This window comes from Vicugna pacos, chromosome 12 (assembly GCF_048564905.1).
Source record: "Vicugna pacos chromosome 12, VicPac4, whole genome shotgun sequence".
In the NCBI taxonomy this organism is placed as follows: Eukaryota; Metazoa; Chordata; class Mammalia; order Artiodactyla; family Camelidae; genus Vicugna; species Vicugna pacos.
In genome coordinates this window covers 45,484,408-45,501,161 of record NC_132998.1, presented here as the reverse complement: position 1 = coordinate 45,501,161, position 16,754 = coordinate 45,484,408, and the positions used below count along the sequence as shown (strand labels likewise).

Genomic DNA, 16,754 nt, shown 5'->3' with positions numbered 1-16,754 from the left:
TCCAAGTGAAAAAGAAAAGGACGGTCCAGCAAAATGAAGCGATGTGTATTAGCAGAGGAGGGTGAGAACCAGACATAAAGAAACTGAAACTCCAGGGAGCAACCTGGGAATGTGGTAAGAGACGAGGAAGGGGAAATAAAGAGAGGATAGATCATGGAGGGCCTTGTAATTTAGATCCAGGAATTTGGAGTTTATTTGGAATGCCACAGGCAAATCAAAGTATGTTCCCAATTTCTCTTCTGTCTCTGACCTACATGGTCCATTTCTTGGGTCATAATTTGGCATAAAGGCCTCTTAGAAATGTACACACTTTCTCAGCGTATAGTCATGCTTCTATTATCACTACTGCCATCACTGCTGTATCTTTTGGACTGCACATTCTCCACATTCCTTCTTACTAAACTGTAAGTTCCATGACATCAAGAATCTTGTTCTTGCTTATATTCCAGTTAGCCAGCAGAATGTCTGACTTATCCATGATGCCTAATAAATACATGAATAAATGGAAACAACCATGTTTAGTACCTACTGTAAATTAAACACTGTACTAAGTGCTTTATACACATTGTCTCACTTCAACTCCCCAGTGTTATTTCCATTTTACACAGGAGGAAACTGAGTTTCAGAATAAGAGACTAGCCTCAAATTACACAGCTAATAAGAGACAGAGCAAGGACTAAAATCAAGGACTATCTGACTCAGGAGCCTGAACTCCTAAACTCCCTACTATAACAATTTCTCCCCAGTTTTCCCTATTATATTTACTCCTTTGTTTTTGTGGGCCTGGAATTTACAAATTGTTTGTCCTATATCAAAGGCTATTGTAGAAAGTGGAAAAAAATCATAGTTATTAAATGTTAAGTTTCTTTCTCCATTTCTCCTTTTCGATAAATGTTAGCTACACATGCTCATTATCATTGTTTCCTCATGTGTTTTGATCAATTGTATTTTCAAAGTGTGGACCTTGAATTTTGTTAATCTGCCTCTACAGAATGGATAAAAGGTCCCTTCTTTCTTCTTTTTAATATGGGGGAGGTTACACATAAACTTAGAGTTCAAAAGTTATGCTCTTTTGTTTTTAATTAAATCTGTTTTAAATGCATGACAATGGTATTGTTATTCTTAAATGGTTTTTAACCTATGTCTCATCTCCAAAGAGAAATCTGAAGTGGGTTGTGTTATTTCCTTGGAATGCTTACTGACTTTATTTTTCTAACCTAAGCTGATTAAATGTATTTTTGAGAGATGAAGAATAATGCCTACAAATCCTAAGTCTCTTACATGGAGATCTTGCATAAAATCTTGATCAAATTACCAAAAGTAAAATTGTAGCAGTTCAGTTAAACAGTCACCGGATTCTGTATTTTGAATTAATTTAAATATACATTACAAAAAGTCACTTAAATGTTATTTTCTAATGATATTTGTGAAGGAACAAGTCAACTTTGGTGTTACCATAACAATCACAAAAAATCTGATTACCATTCAGTTATACATAACATAACTAAATCCCTAGGATAGATTTAATTTAGTTTTACTTATTGTACAATAAGTAAAACTAAATTAAAAGTAAGTAAAGTCTTTGCTTTGCTCTACTAATTATTTTGGCTTTCATAAACATTTAAGAATTTTGTTACATAACTTAATTACAACTAATTATAACTGTTTGGTCTTTTTAATTACCACAAATGCATTTACAACATTGAGATTCAAATTTCTTGTCTTTCTACAGTCTTATAGAGTGCTGTTACATGCAGCATTGTCAAAATCGATGAGCACTGCACATGTGGTAAGAAACAAAGACGTATAGAGGGCAAAAGTTAGGCATTTTTCTGTTATTGCTTATCTAATCCAAGAAGAATAAATATCCATGTTTAAGGAAATTGTATGTTTTTTAAGCTAAATTTTTAATTCAAATATTGATTGTGGTCTAAGTGTCATTCAAAACAGTGTTACTCAAAGACTGCAGACTTCACTGAGTTCTGCCTCCACTGTACTGGTTTATACAAGGTGATTCTTGTTTATTTTTCATGTTTACCCATCACAGAGAACTTACATGGGAAAAGCATGGTCTTGATAATATCTCAGAGGACATTTTTTGAGGAAAGGAGTGAGGAATATCTTAAAAATGACTGATCTTTTATCTAAGGTTAGTAGGTTAAGAACTTTCTTAAGCAGACTAGATGCCCTGAATCTGGAACAGCCATTCAGAGTACTCCAGTTTGGAAGATGGTTATCAATTATGACAATAAATGAATAAGGGGTATGTGGCATTATTTGGCAGTGTTAAAATTGTATTGTTTTGGGGGGGAACATAATCCACTTAACTTTTCTTGAACCTTATGAAGCCCAGAAAAGTGTTTAAGATGTTGAAGTTTTGGAGTTTTGTTCGTATTTTCGAGGAGAGAGGGTGAAATTTCCTTATAGCTCTCTAGTATGGACCTGACGAGGGAATTAGCAAAGGCCGAGAGTGATTGATGAATTAACTGCCTGTCTATACAACAGGTAATACTGAATATAATGTCTAGGAGAAAGGGCTTCCTGAACTTGAGTCAAGGTGGAACTCACTACTGAAGTTCCGTGAAATGTAAACATCGTAGATAAAAGAGACAGTGTACCCTTAGCAAACCCCCAGTCACCTCTTTGAAAGCCTTTTGTTACATATGTCAGATTCAGGAGCTGATGGTTATGGTAAGGACCAGAACAGGAGGCTCAAATCCCCCAAATTTTATAAGCATAAATCAGATAAACTTCTGTTTTTGAAATCTATCCAGGAGCTCTAAACTGCATTTAGAGTAACATCTAAATGTCTTTCCATAGTCTACAAGATCCTTCATGATCTAGCTCCTCCAATCTCTTACACGGCATCTCTCAACCTTTTAACATGCTCCAGTATCACTTATTAACTTTCTAACTCCTGTATACACCAAGCTTGTTCCAACCACAGAGACCTTGCACATGTTCCTTCTGTCCCTCTATCTGAAGTTCTCTTCCACAAATATTCACATTGGTAACACCCTCCTATAATTCAGGTCTTGGTTTAAATACCACCTCCTGAAGGAATTCATTCACTTGCCCTTTACTTTCTTTTATTTTTTATCATAGCCCATATCCTTATCTGAAATATTATTTGTTGTGTTATAGTGTGTTAGGTTATTATTTTCTATATCTGACAATCAGAAAGTAAATCTCTTGAGATCTGACAAAAAGTGTCTGTCTTCCTGGCCTCTATTTTCATATATGTCTGACATATAGTTGATAAGTTTTTTCAGTAAAAGGCATTTTATTGGGGCAGCTTAATGTGGAGTGGCCTCTTCTGGGCTGCAGACCAGCTAGGAGTAGAATGCACATATTCAACTATATGTCAGACATAAAGTCTTTTTGCTAAAAGGACTACCTAAATACATGAGCAGACACGAAACTATTCATACCTCCAAGCAGAGTATCAGAGGAGTTCTGGAGAGGTGAAGGTCCAGGAAGTCATTCAATATCTGGAAGGTTTAGCAGAAGGTCGTCAGGGCATGACCATGACTGGCAGGTTGAATCTGCCACAAAAATGGACAAGCCTGGAATCTAACACCAGAAGCAACACTCCAAGCCCTAGAAGGCCACTAAATTATTCCTAAGTAGCATAGGTGCTTCAGTTAATAAGCTACTCCTTAGGTTAATGTGGTTGGATATTGCATTAGCTCCTTTAGAAGAATATACTTCAGTCTTCACAGCTTCAGATTGCACGTTCCCATAACTTGGTCCATTTGGTGCTTGTAATAACTCTTTTAGGAAATCAACCTTTTATCCTATTACTGCAGATTCACTTTAATAAATTCTAATGGCTATAATATAGCACATTTACAATTTATGTTAACTCTTTGAGTTCAACAGTCAAACATCATTAAATGCACTGAGACAGGATTATTCTTTCTTAATTTATATTTAAATTCTTTAACATGAACATTTTCAGAAAAATAAGTGCATTTAATCAGGTAGTGCCCCCTAAAATTGATAGACACAATCTATGAAAATATAACTTTTGGTTATCCTTTTGGCAAAGATATAAAACACTTATTTAAAAATAGATTATGAGAAGTAAATGTAAATTTGCAATTTAATAGGAAACAAATGGAACAAAGCAGAGTCTGGATTAAAATGGAGCAAGTCAGTTGTTCTCAAGCTTTTACATTCTACAATTTTCTCTTAAGTGGCAGCACCTTTGTATACACATGTACACAAACACAGACAACATACCACTAATTTGGTCATTTATTCACTATCTTGCATTAAGAAGTGTTTGCTATGTGCAGGGACTGAGTAAGGTATGGGGACACTGAGACTAAACTAAGATTATAAAACATATTCCTGCAGGGTCCACAGTTTTTTGGGGGAGAAGGGTTGGTAAAAGTAATTACAGCAGTGTGATAAGTGCTATAACAAATATAAGAATAGGAAAAAAAAAAAAGCAAGAGCGCATCTACTTAATGTGATAGCGGAATGCATCCAGGAGATGAAGGGATTTGTACTAAATCCTAAAGAGAGAGTTGGAGAGGTTGCCAAGGTGAAGAAGGCACTGCAGCCAGAAGGAAGATTTGTGCAACTCAAAGGAATAGGATTTTACAGGGAATTGCAAGAAGCCAAATACAGAAAGAGTTGGGTGTGTGCATGTAGGAAAAGGGTAGCGTACCCAAAACATAGCAGAGCTATTTTGCAATACTGTTGGCAGTTTTGTGAGGGGCTGTGATTCTTTCTTATACAAGATTTTTAATATTCTTGGTCTTTGCCCATGTTAATAGCAATCTCCAGCCATTATGACAAACCAAAAGTATCCTTACTTTTGGCAGCCAGCCTCCAAAATGGTCCCCAATCACCCAGACCCTTCCTATTCACAACCTTGTATAGTCTCCACTCACATTGTACCAGAATTAGTCTGTGTGACCAATAGCGTAAAACAGAAGTGATAAATTTGCCCTTCTGAGATGAGATTGTATTATGGAAGATTGTGGAGTTTGTTTTGGTCTCTCTTTCTCTCTCTCTCTCTCTCCTCCACATGCACGCACGCATACACACACACACACACACACACACACACACACACAACCACTCAATCAATTACTCACTCTCTTATCTTTCTCTGGGGATAGCCAGCTGCCATGACCTCTGAACAGCCCCATGAACTGAAGCCTCCTGCCAACGGCCATGTGAGTAAACGTGAACCAGATTCTCCTGCCCATTGAGGTGACCATAGTATTGACTACTTCATTAGAGGCAGAAGCACCCAGCTAACTAACTCATCCTGATTCCTGATCAACAGCAGCTCATATGAGATAATAAACATCTGTTGTTTTAAGCTCCTAAATTAGGGAATAATTTATTAGACAGCAATAGATAACAATACACTACTTATTTATAAATGCCCCCTAGGGGAGCAGAATAGATCCCAAGTGAAAATAACAGGTCTATGCTAAGGGCTTTGGGCATTGGATTTTCCACTATAGGCAGTGGGAAGCCATCGACAGGTTTTAGGCAAGACAGTGATACAACTAATTTATGTTTTAGAATGGTTACTTGTGCCTTAAGCCTGGAGTTTTCCATTCCATATTTTGGTCCTTCACATTTGCTTTCTCATCTACCTCTAAAAGGCCTAATAAACTATATGGCACTTGATGACTTGTTTTCCTCCTGGTGAGACTGAGCTACCAGGACATATTTCACAGAACTAGAACAAATCATAATAAAATTTATACAGAACCATCAAAGATCTAGAATTGCCAAAGCACTACTGAAGAGAAATAAAGAGGCTGGAGGAATAAATCACCCAGACTTCAGACAATACTATAGAGCTACAGTCATCAAGACAGCATGGTATTGGTACAAAAACAGACATATAGACCAACAGAACAGAAAAGAGAGCCTAGAAATGAACCCACAAACTTTTGGTCAACTCATCTTCGACAAAGGAGGCAAGAATATACAATGGAATAAAGACAGTCTCTTCAGCAAATGGTGTTGGGAAAACTGGACAGCAGCATGTAAAGCAATGAAGCTAGAACACTCCCTTACACCATACACAAAAATCAATTCAAAATGGATCAAAGACTTAAACATAAGACAAGATACAATAAACCTCCTAGAAGAAAATATAGGCAAAATATTATCTGACATACATCCCAAAAATGTTCTCCTAGAACAGTCTACTCAAGCAATAGAAATAAAAGCAAGAATAAACAAATGGGACCTAATGAAACTTACAAGCTTCTGCACAGCAAAGGAAACCATAAGTAAAACAAAAAGACAACCTATGAAATGGGAGAAAATTTTTGCAAATGAAACCGACAAAGGCTTGATCTCCAGAATATATAAGCAGCTCATACGACTTAATTAGAAACAAAAACAACCCAATCCAAAAATGGGCAAAAGACCTAAACAAGCAACTCTCCAAGGAAGACATACAAATGACTCAATAGGCACATGAAAAAATGCTCAATATCACTAATTATCAGAGAAATGCAAATCAAAACTACAATGAGGTATCACCTCACACCAGTCAGAATGGACATCATTCAAAAATCCACAAATGACAAATGCTGGATAGGCTGTGGAGAAAAGGGAACCCTCCTACACTGTTGGTGGGAACGCAGTTTGGTGCAGCCACTGTGGAAAACAGTATGGAGATTTCTCAAAAGACTACGAATAGACTTACTGTATGACCCAGGAATCCCGCTCCTGGGCATATATCCAGAAGGAACCCTACTTCAAAATGACACCTGCACCCCAATGTTCATTGCAGCATTATTTACAATAGCCAAGACATGGAAACAGCCTAAATGTCCATCAACAGATGACTAGATAAAGAAGATGTGGTATATTTATACAACGGAATACTACTCAGCCATAAGACCCGACAACATAACATCATTCTAAGTGAAGTAAGCCAGAAAGAGAAAGAAAAATACCATATGAGATCGCTCATATGTGGAATCTAAAACAAACAAAGAAACAAAGCATACATACAAAACAGAAATAGACTCATAGAATACAAACTTGTGGTTGCCAAGGGGGTGGAGGGTGGGAAGGGATAAATGGGATTTCAAAATTTAAGAATAGATAAACAAGGTTATACTGTATAGCACAGGGAAATATACGCAAGATCTTATGGCAGCTCACAGAGAAAAAAAGTGACAATGAATATATATATGTTCATGTATAACTGAAAAATTGTGCTCTACACTGGAATTTGACACAACATTGTAAAATGATTATAAATCAATAAAAAATGTTAAAAATACTTAATAACAGAGATAGGTTCTTAGCAATTTATAAATAATTCTTTGTGTTCCTAGAATGCTGCTGAACATGGGGAGAGGGCCTTAGTAAATACTTGTGGATTAATTGAGTGATAGGAGGTAGGTGAACAGGCTGTTAGATTAGCTCATTGAAGCAGTGAAGAAAGAATGAAATTTATAGATGTTAAAGGACGAAAGCAGAAATTAGTCATTTCACACACACATCCACACACATACACGTACAGTTAGTATCACAGGTGTAATCTATCAAAAAGCCTTTGCACTTTGTTATGATGTTGTCACAGCAGAGAGGAAAGGAGGAGATGCCAGTAGCTGGAATAGTCTGGCTGAGCCCAGCAATATTACTCGAAGTTCATAGTTATAAAACGAAATTACCAAAAAAAAAAAAAAGACAAAAAATAAAAACACTAATAACACTTCCCTTACTCTTTCAAAACTGATGTGTCGGTTTATACTAGGCTGACAAAGGTTTCAATGGGAAGAAGCAATATAATGTTACAGAAAAATAAACTTTATCCCACATAGAGTTATAAGTATATAAATATAAAGAGACAAACTTTATATACACACAAGGTACAAGAGTATCTGGGTTAAGCAAAAAAAGCAAGTGCAAGCAACTGACAGAGAAGTCCATTGAAATCCTTTTTATACACAAAATATCTTTACTGGAAATTCTAAACACTTTGGATCTCTAAATAGTTAGGTGTTCAATTCTAAAAACAGGTAGGGATCTCTATCAACAGGTAGAACATAAAGGTATCACAAGGGTCATCTAAGCATCTCATCATTCAGAATGATGGTTGGAAAAAGTGTCCAAATACTCAACCCATATTCCATACTTTAAAATTTTCTTATCCACAGTGCTTCCCATAAATAAATGAGATACCTGTTTATATGATCTACCTAATGTAAGTCATTTCGTCTCCAAATTTTCTTTAATTTTAAAACAGTACTTCAGTTGAAATACTTGTGTTTTCTTTAAAACTCCAAAATGATTGCCCACTCCCTTGTTACGTAAGAGCAGCTCTTTTGGTTAACTGGACTTGTTTCATTTTCTAGTTTAATTTTGTATCTTACTACCCCCCCCACACAAATTGGCAACCCAAAGTAATGTTAGGTAATCAACTACAGTTTGTGAAAAATTTTATTATAGAAGATATTTCTTTTCTTTTTCACCTTTTGTTCTCTGATAATGAGATCACTTCTTATATATTTAAAGTATTATAACAAACAGTTGAGTAAAAAACAGTGGCTTTGGCTTAGGAATGCAAAACAGAAAGAGAAAAGTTTTCTTAGGAATTATATGTAAGGAAGAATTATAATGATTTCTCAAGGATGTTCATGATCTGATTAAAATATTAGCCATTCTGTGATTTTTCCAACACAACTGTATTGATGAGATTCCCTCCTCAACTGTAAATTGCTCTACAGAGAAGAATGAAACCAAAAAACCCTCCAGAAAACAAAAAAAAAAAGACAAAAACAAAAACAAAAAACTCAAGAACTTGAAAAAAATGATTGGAAATATTTGCCTAGGTTGTTTCTTTCCATTTTTTCCTCAAAAAAGCAACTGTATTTTTATTAATACTGACTAAAAATAAACTTTAGGATTTTTTTAAGAAATAAAAATAAGGCTAGTGAATGAATCCCATGCCTTATATTTGGCTGTCAGAATGAACTGAAGTTTTAAAGTGTCTTTCCACTTGTTATTTATTTTAAAACAATTCTTTTATTTGCCTTATCCTCTTTGCCTTTATTGTAATTACTATGTGGGCAAAAAGAAAAATGTTTCAAAATAGGAGCTTAAAATTACATTACTATGCGCTGTACCACTTTAGAAGTTTTAAAAATATTTACTAAGCCGTGAAAATCAGCATATTTTCCAGAAAGTCTTTCCCAAATCAAAATAAATCTGCAGTGTTTCTGAAGGCTCAAATTTCAGCTCAGTGTGTACCTGCTACAGAGATAAAGTAATTTTTGCAAGTGTTTCTATATGTACATGTCAAGTTTTCATAATATCCAAGAAATTCAATATATGAGAACATTTTTAGCTTTTGTCATAAGTAAAATTCTCAGTAGTTCTAATACTTACCCAAAGTTAGACATCCGACTCTTAACAGATTTATGTGAAAATATGAATTCTGTGGCCAGCAGAATAACGTAATAATGACCAGGGTAATCCACACTTAATTTCAAATGGTACATTTTTTAATCTCTTTTACTCTCTCTGTTGGAAAAAGGTTGGCCTGTACTAAGAATGACCGCTTCCAGGCAAAAATTGTAAAGAGGGAAAAATTAAGTTGTAGGTTTCCTCTATCTTCTTTCTCTTTTAATTCTAATTCCACTCTGCTCTCCTGCTAATTTTCAGCATCTTTTCCTTAGGCATTAAGTATTCCAACTCCAGTTTCCTCCCTTCCCTTCATTCTTTCTCTTTTATTTCATCACTCTTTGTCATTGTGCTTTTTCCATTTACTAGAAAGTTTCTCTCAGATAATCCAATCAATCAGTCTGCTTAAGGAGTTTAAAATGTCATCTTGAATAGCATATTAAACATACCATTTATTGACATACAATGAAATACTGTACTTATTATAAAAGTTGGAATTTTAGAGGGCTTAAATATTGAAGAGTATGATTACCCTGTCCCCAAATTAGCTAAAAATATAATTTAATTTTTGAAGCAGGACAGAACGTACATGCATGCCTAAATTAATTTCTTTCAAAGATTTATGGTTGTAAAATTTTAAGGATGTTAATGAAGCTGGCGGTTTAGGGGGTTGATTTTTTGGATTAGCTGTTTGTTCATATGCTTTAAATTAGCTTGGTTTGCTACTGCCTTGGTGCTAAGCAATTTACATATATTTAAATCTTGCAACAATCCAGTGAAGTAAGGATTATCAACCTCAGTCTCAGTCACAGGGTAGGGAAATTAGTAAATTTTCCTAGTTTTCCACCTAGTAAGGGGTAGTACTGGGATTCAATGGTTAATGATTTTAAGCTTTTCATATGTTTAGTTATTAGTTCACAAGCTTTTAGTGTAAAAAAGGTCCTGGCTTGTATTTGACTATTTTGTAGCTCCCTATCTGGCTCTAGTAGAAGTTTCTAGTCATTTTGTGCACTCTAGTTCTATGTGTATACTATGCTCCTCATCTGTGCTGGACTTAACCTTCTTCACTCATGCTCTTCCCTTTGCTTGAAATGGAACTTATATTAACAATATTTTTCATACAATAACTTAAAACAAGACAGTACTGCAGGGTCCAAAGACAATGGTTTTATCCAGCAGTGTCGGGGGTGGGGGTCTCACACAATCTTTTAATTAACCCTTTTGTTTCTAAGCCTTTAACCTTCATTCTGAACCTTCAGAGGAAACCGGGGTCTCCAAATCCTAAGACATTTCAGGTTTCTGATGAGGAAATCCATTTGCTCCTCTAACAGTAGTTAAATTCAGCTCCCCTCTCCCCCTTTAAGTCATATACCACAAATTCATTTTCTTTCCATTCTCTCATTGGGTTTCTTGTCCTCTCCTGTTCTCTTTGTTCTTGTAGAATTTTTACCACCACCACCCCACTTTGATTCTTTTTCTTCTAGTAGAAGAGGAATGGATGTGAGTACTCAACTTGTCATATTTTATTGGAAGTCTAAAATCTTTCTTCCTTTTAATATAAAAATAATTAGCTTGGTGTGAAAATCATGGACCTTGGAATCAGATGCCCCACCTTAATCAAGTCGGGGCACAGAAAGAAAATGATAATCTTTGTACAGTAATTTATAGAGTCTGTTGGGGTGAGTGGCAGGTGGAATGGGCTGTCCTGGAGGAGCCTGTGCACCTTGAATTACAGGTGTGCCAGGATACAGCGCCTCAAGGCGGTCGACATGGGACTTATAGCTCCCACTTCTTCGTATTCCTTTAGGAATCACAGGAGCTAACATATTCAAAAGTGCCAGCACAATGTGGACACGCAGTAGGAACCTTTAACTGTCTGCTTGCCCCCTTCATATTCCCCCAACAAATCACAACCTGCATACATATTCCTTAAGCAAACGACTGAGATGGACATCACTGTAATACAGCAAGGGCTGATTTGAGTTCACAGGATCTTGTAGAGCAGACAGCAGCCTTAACACAACTAGGCAGAGGAAAGGAGGGGGCCAGGAGGTTAAAATGGTTGCATGGTAACTTTCTCTGGATTCAAGTAGTGGCAAGTGCCTTTTGCTCGTGGAAATCATTTGAGGCAAGGCCTTTGGAAGAGGGTAAGCTGCAGTTGTTAGGGAAAAGTCTAGGGCTTTCTTCCTCAGTTGAAAGGGAAGAGCTGAGGTGATTATTTTAAGAAATGTTCTTTGTTTTGCATTAGATTTGTCTCTGTTCTGTTTAATCTTTATCGCCACATTATTTATTTTTTCCTGTAGAAAAATCTGTTTACAGCTTCTCAAGTTTACAGTCCTTCCTAGGGTTGGGGCGTTATTCTCTCTCACTTCAGATTTGGGAACAGACATCCTTACATTTAAAACTACAAATACTGTCACGCCAAGCAGAATGTATTTGGCATAATATAAGACAAAGGGGATCACATCTGAATTTCACTAACAGGTAAAACAGCAGTGAAGGAGTCTGAAGAATGTTAAACTCAGTAATTTCTACCGCCTTTCTCTCTGAATTTTCCTCAGCTTTCTCTTTTTCTCTTTTGATTCTTTTCATCTTTTCTTAGCTCTGCCTTTTTGGCATAAAAAAAAAATTTTTTTTTGTCTCATCAAAAAATGGGCCAAAGACACTCCAAATTGGAAGGGAGGAAAAACAAGTTGTTCTGTTTTCTGCTTAGATCCTGCGGGGAGTCCAGTGAGCAGGTGAATCCTGGTCCCCGTGGGGCTACCTTCCCCACAGGGCCTGCCAATCACCCCCACGAAGCACTTCCCAATTCGGCTGGGCCACCTCCCTCCACTCCTCCTCCTCTCAGCTCTCAGGAAATCCTGGAGCAGTCCCTGCCCTGCCCTGGAGTCGCTTTTTTTTTTTTTAAATAACCAGTGATTGAATTTGTTTTCAAAAGAAATAAACACATAAAACGTGACACCTGTGGGGCCTCGGCCGCAAAGCCCAGCGGGACCGACTCCCGCCGCCCGCCCTTCTCCCCCGCCCGCTGTCCACAGACCCTCCGTGAGAAGCCGCGCGCAACTTCTGTGTCGGAAAACGGAGAGTGACTGGGTCCGTCGGCCTCACCTTGGGGGTACCTGAGTGTCGGCGCGGGGAGGGCGCTCTTCCCGGCGGAGCCGCGGAGCCGGAGACGCGCGACGACGTCGGACCTCAGGCGGCGCGGCGCTCGCCCCCCGCGGGGCGCTGTGACCCCGCCGCGACCCCAGCCCCGCCCCCGCCCCGCCCCCACTCCAGCCTGTTGCTTCCCTCCCTCGCCGCTCCAGGTCGGTTTTTCCCGGCGACTGTAGTGTGACTTCCAAACTCGCGGGCTGCGGGCACACCTCGGAATTTGTCCCCGCCTCCCTCCTGCGCCCCTCGGACCCCAGCGAGTCGCGAGCGCCCCAGTGGTCGCCCGAGGCGTGCACTCGAGGCCGCGGGCAGCGTAGCCTGCAGGCAGGGACCGCCGGCGGCGATGAAGCCGTCTTGGCTGCAGTGTCGCAAAGTCACCGGCGCCGGGGGACTCGGGGGGTCCCTGCCCGCGTCCTCTCCCGCCCGGGGAGCCGGCCCGGCCCGCCGGGCGTACATGACCCCCGGCCCGCGGGGCCCTTTCGGCGGCCAGGGCTGCCGGGCGCTGTCCTCGGGCGGCAGCGAGTACAAGACACACTTCGCGGCCTCGGTGGCGGACCCCGAGAGGTTCTGGGGCAAAGCCGCGGAGCAGATCAGCTGGTACAAGCCCTGGACCAAAACGCTGGAGAACAGACACCCGCCTTCCACCAGCTGGTGAGTGATTCCTTCCCGACTCCATCAGTCTTGGGCGCCAAGGCTCGACTTCCCCTGCACCAGAACCTGGAGTTCTTTTGGGAAAGAAAACGAGACTGGATATGTGCTCAGACCTCTTAATTTGTGTTTAGATTAAGAGTCAGCTGTCTTTCCCCGACTTGAGGGATTTGGTTTACCTTTTGTGAGCCCAACTTCTTATAGACCAAAGATTTACCTGTATGGCAGGGCTCTGCTTCGCACGGGGATGTTAAGCCGACTAAAGCAAGAGCCTGTCACCAGGGACAGCACAGTCTAGTATGGAGACAGCCACTTAAACAAATGCAAGCGAACAATAAACTAGGGGAGTATTACTAAGTATCCACACACTGGGGAGGAAGAGGTTGAGGAAGGACTTCAATAAAATCACAGCTAGTAGGGTTTGGAAGGATGGATAGGTCCTCTCAAAGTCAACAAGATCCTAATTATTGAAGTCCAAGTCCAAGATCCTAACTGGTAACAGATTGAAAATTGACTATTAATGTGGTTGCCAATAATTGTGTTCATTGGAGAGATGGGAGAGGGTGAGGCTGGATTGGAAGGGTTTTATGTGTCACACCAAGTAGATCAGATTAGCTCTGTAGTCCTGTCCTGTATATGAAGGTGCACTATGGATTACCCCAGAAAGAACGCACATAAAGACAGGTGATGCTAGTAATCATGGTAGGAATAAAGTCTTTTTCTCCTGGAGTTGCAATTATAAGCAGTTATAAACATTGTTTTTATATTACAACAAACATTTGTAGAATAAATGCCAAACTTGCCAGAATGAGTCACACAGTCTAGAAGAACTCAAAAGCTGTGGCTGCTCTTCGGCCTATGTGCCTAGCAGCCGTTAAGAGTGTGGTTGCTTTTATCTGCCAGCCATTAGGGAGAGTTTCCTCTAAAAGTTTGTGAGACACTGCAATTGGGTTTCCCCTTACCATTTCCAAGTTGCCAGCAGAGAGATGGTAGAATGACATGGTCAGATTTACATTTGGCAGATGTCTCCTTGTTGAGCGTGGGGATGCTTGGAATGGAGAAGGGCATCTCGACCAGAGCCTGTTCTGTGTCACCACCATGCCCTGTCCTTTCCTGATTGTTTGGAGCTGTTGGCATGGTTTTTGCCTTTAGAATCTGAGCGAGCGCCTTTCTCCATCCAGTTCACTTTTTTTCAGTAGCGTTTGACTGATCCTCTTTTACGTTGCCAGCACTGACCTAAGCACTGGTATGCACTATCAAGTAATATATGGACTTATGTCCCTTGCTTTGGGGGACTCATGATGATTAAGAGCACGGTCTCTGGTGCCAGAATGCCGGGCTTGAGTTCTGGCTCTCATAGTTACTGGCTGTGTGTTCATAGATAAGCAAGTTACTTATTCTCTCTGTGCTTCAGTTTTCTCATAGATAAATGTGGGACTAATATGAAAATTAACTGAGTAAAGAGTTAAGACCAAGTCGTGAATGAAACAGACTCTATAAATGTTAGAGGAAGAATAGCTCTTTGCACTTTCACACCACAATTATTTTAGGAGAAAACCTTCTTACTGTTTCTCTGATCAAAACACAGAGATCGTTGCCTTTCCTAAGAGTGTATTCTCAAAGTTCTGTGTCCACATATCTGTCATAAAGTATGGTACTGAAATGCTTTATGTGACCGTCCTTCCCACAAAACTGTGTGCAGAGAACTGAATTAAGAAGTCATGGGGGTGTTCCAAGTAAAAACAAGTGAGGGCCAGACAGAAGGCAATGACAGTGGCAGTGGAAAGGAAGGGATAGATTTCTGGTGGGTTACTTGAGGTCGGTGAGGGCTCAAGGGAGTGCAGAGAATGCGGCAGTCAAAGTGTCCATCAAATAGACATTTAAGACCTGGAGATTTTCTCTCTAACTTGTTTTCTTAATCTCTAGTTGCTTGCCTAAATTTTCTAAAATTGTAGGTATAAAATATTTTTAATGAGAGTTTTTGCCAAAGGGCCTTTGTATATGTTTTTTAAAATTCAGTATATTGTAGATCACTGCCACTTGATAATGCTGTGTCTGAATTCTTCATCTTTGAACTCTTGGAATCATGTGGCCATCCCTGTTTTATAACAGCCTAAAAGATCAAAGCGAGTAAGAGATCTAAGTCTTTGAGTCTGTATTGCAGCAGTGTGATTCACTAAGAAATTTGATTGGCAGAGCAGAGTTGGGGAGGCAAGTCGAGGTAGGAGACCATGTATCTAACCTAAAACTTTACTCAATAAGTGGTTTTAATTTGAATCCGTTGCTGGGTTGGGCACCTATTTGTAAATACTCCTCATTGGTTAACACTTTTCTACAAAGGTAAGCTCAAGGGCAGGGCAAATGTCTTTTTTTTTTTCCCCCCCTTTAGTCTTTATATTCCTAGATTCTAGGTCAGAGCTGATAAATGACACTTTTAAAAAGTGATAGATAATAGGCTACGTGGATTTAATTTTTGCCTCAGGATGTCTCTGGGAGGTGGCAGGTAGGTATGAGCACAATGTGATGTGAAGGAACTTGGCTCGCTTTCTTTGAAGTTGGATCTGAGGAAGAGAGATGTTGACAGCTAAGTCTTTAAGTAAAATGAGGAGGGGTTGCTCCAGCTAATTGTTCTCTGCCAGATGGAGCTGGCATACATGTAGTCAAGATCTCTGAGGCACTTTGGCTTCCCAGAGGCAAGAGGGATTCTCCTTCATTATAAGCTTGTCTATTTATTCTTCATGAAAGTAAACTGTCCTCCCAGTCTGCAGGCCTATCAGAAACACTAATACAAAAATAGTAATGCATATTAGCTTATACAATGGCATAAACTGCCCTACAGTACTTTGCATATGGAGTAATATGAGCATGAACTAGGAATCTTTAAGGGTGATATACTGAAGGGAGTTTCCACTGTAGTAAGTAGCCCTGGAAGGTACATTTCTAGGGCTGTAATCTCTGAGCTCTTTGAAGAACAAATCCCAGATCCATACAGGTGCCTTAGAAAACATGTAAGGATCCACCTTTCCTCACAGTTTCTTGGTTAATTCACATCGGTGACACCTAGCTTTGGGGGGAAGAAAGTCTCTGTTACAGAGACGTCAGCGGAGCACCACGGTCTGAGGTGAAGCAATTAGAAGCCCTGGTCATTTCTCTAATCCTGCAACAGCAGAATGGATGTTAGAAGTTATTTTCTCCTAATGAATTAGACAAACTGCTGCCCATCCTGAATTTGAAATCCAGCTGCCACTCGCTGAAGAATTAGGAGATTCACTTTTGCATTATGCATTGTGGTGGACCCTTCTGTCTGGGTCATCAGTTTATCCCTTTCTCTGGAAGCATGGCAATCCTATTTTAGCTTATTTTTATTTAAACAACATTCAGTGATCAGATGCTCACATATTATTTGATTTAGAATTTAGCATATATTAACAGTGACTCTAAGCTAAAAAGGAAAAGCCTCTGACTAAATGCAGATTATTAGAAAGTGATTCCAGCTTGGTTAACATCTCTGTAATGGAAATCATGTAGGTTTTCTAACATGCAAGAGCTCA

At 39.2% G+C, this 16,754-nt stretch overlaps 2 protein-coding genes across 3 annotated transcripts in view; one reads left to right on the top strand and one right to left on the bottom strand.

Moving 5' to 3' along the window:
* Positions 1-12,611, bottom strand: part of LIN7A (lin-7 homolog A, crumbs cell polarity complex component) — a 207,073-nt gene extending 194,462 nt beyond the window's left edge. For both annotated transcript variants that reach the window (XM_072973342.1, XM_072973341.1), the window contains exons 1-2: positions 12,514-12,611; positions 3,432-3,545 (exon numbers count right to left, since the gene is read on the bottom strand). The gene's annotated coding sequence lies outside the window, so the exon portion shown is untranslated. The remainder of the gene's footprint in view (positions 1-3,431; positions 3,546-12,513) is intronic.
* Positions 12,612-12,718: 107 nt separating this feature from the next.
* Positions 12,719-16,754, top strand: part of ACSS3 (acyl-CoA synthetase short chain family member 3) — a 134,764-nt gene continuing 130,728 nt past the window's right edge. Inside the window, exon 1 of the mRNA XM_072973331.1 lies at positions 12,719-13,206. Coding sequence (XP_072829432.1) covers positions 12,899-13,206 — 308 coding nt within the window. The 5' untranslated portion in view covers positions 12,719-12,898. The remainder of the gene's footprint in view (positions 13,207-16,754) is intronic.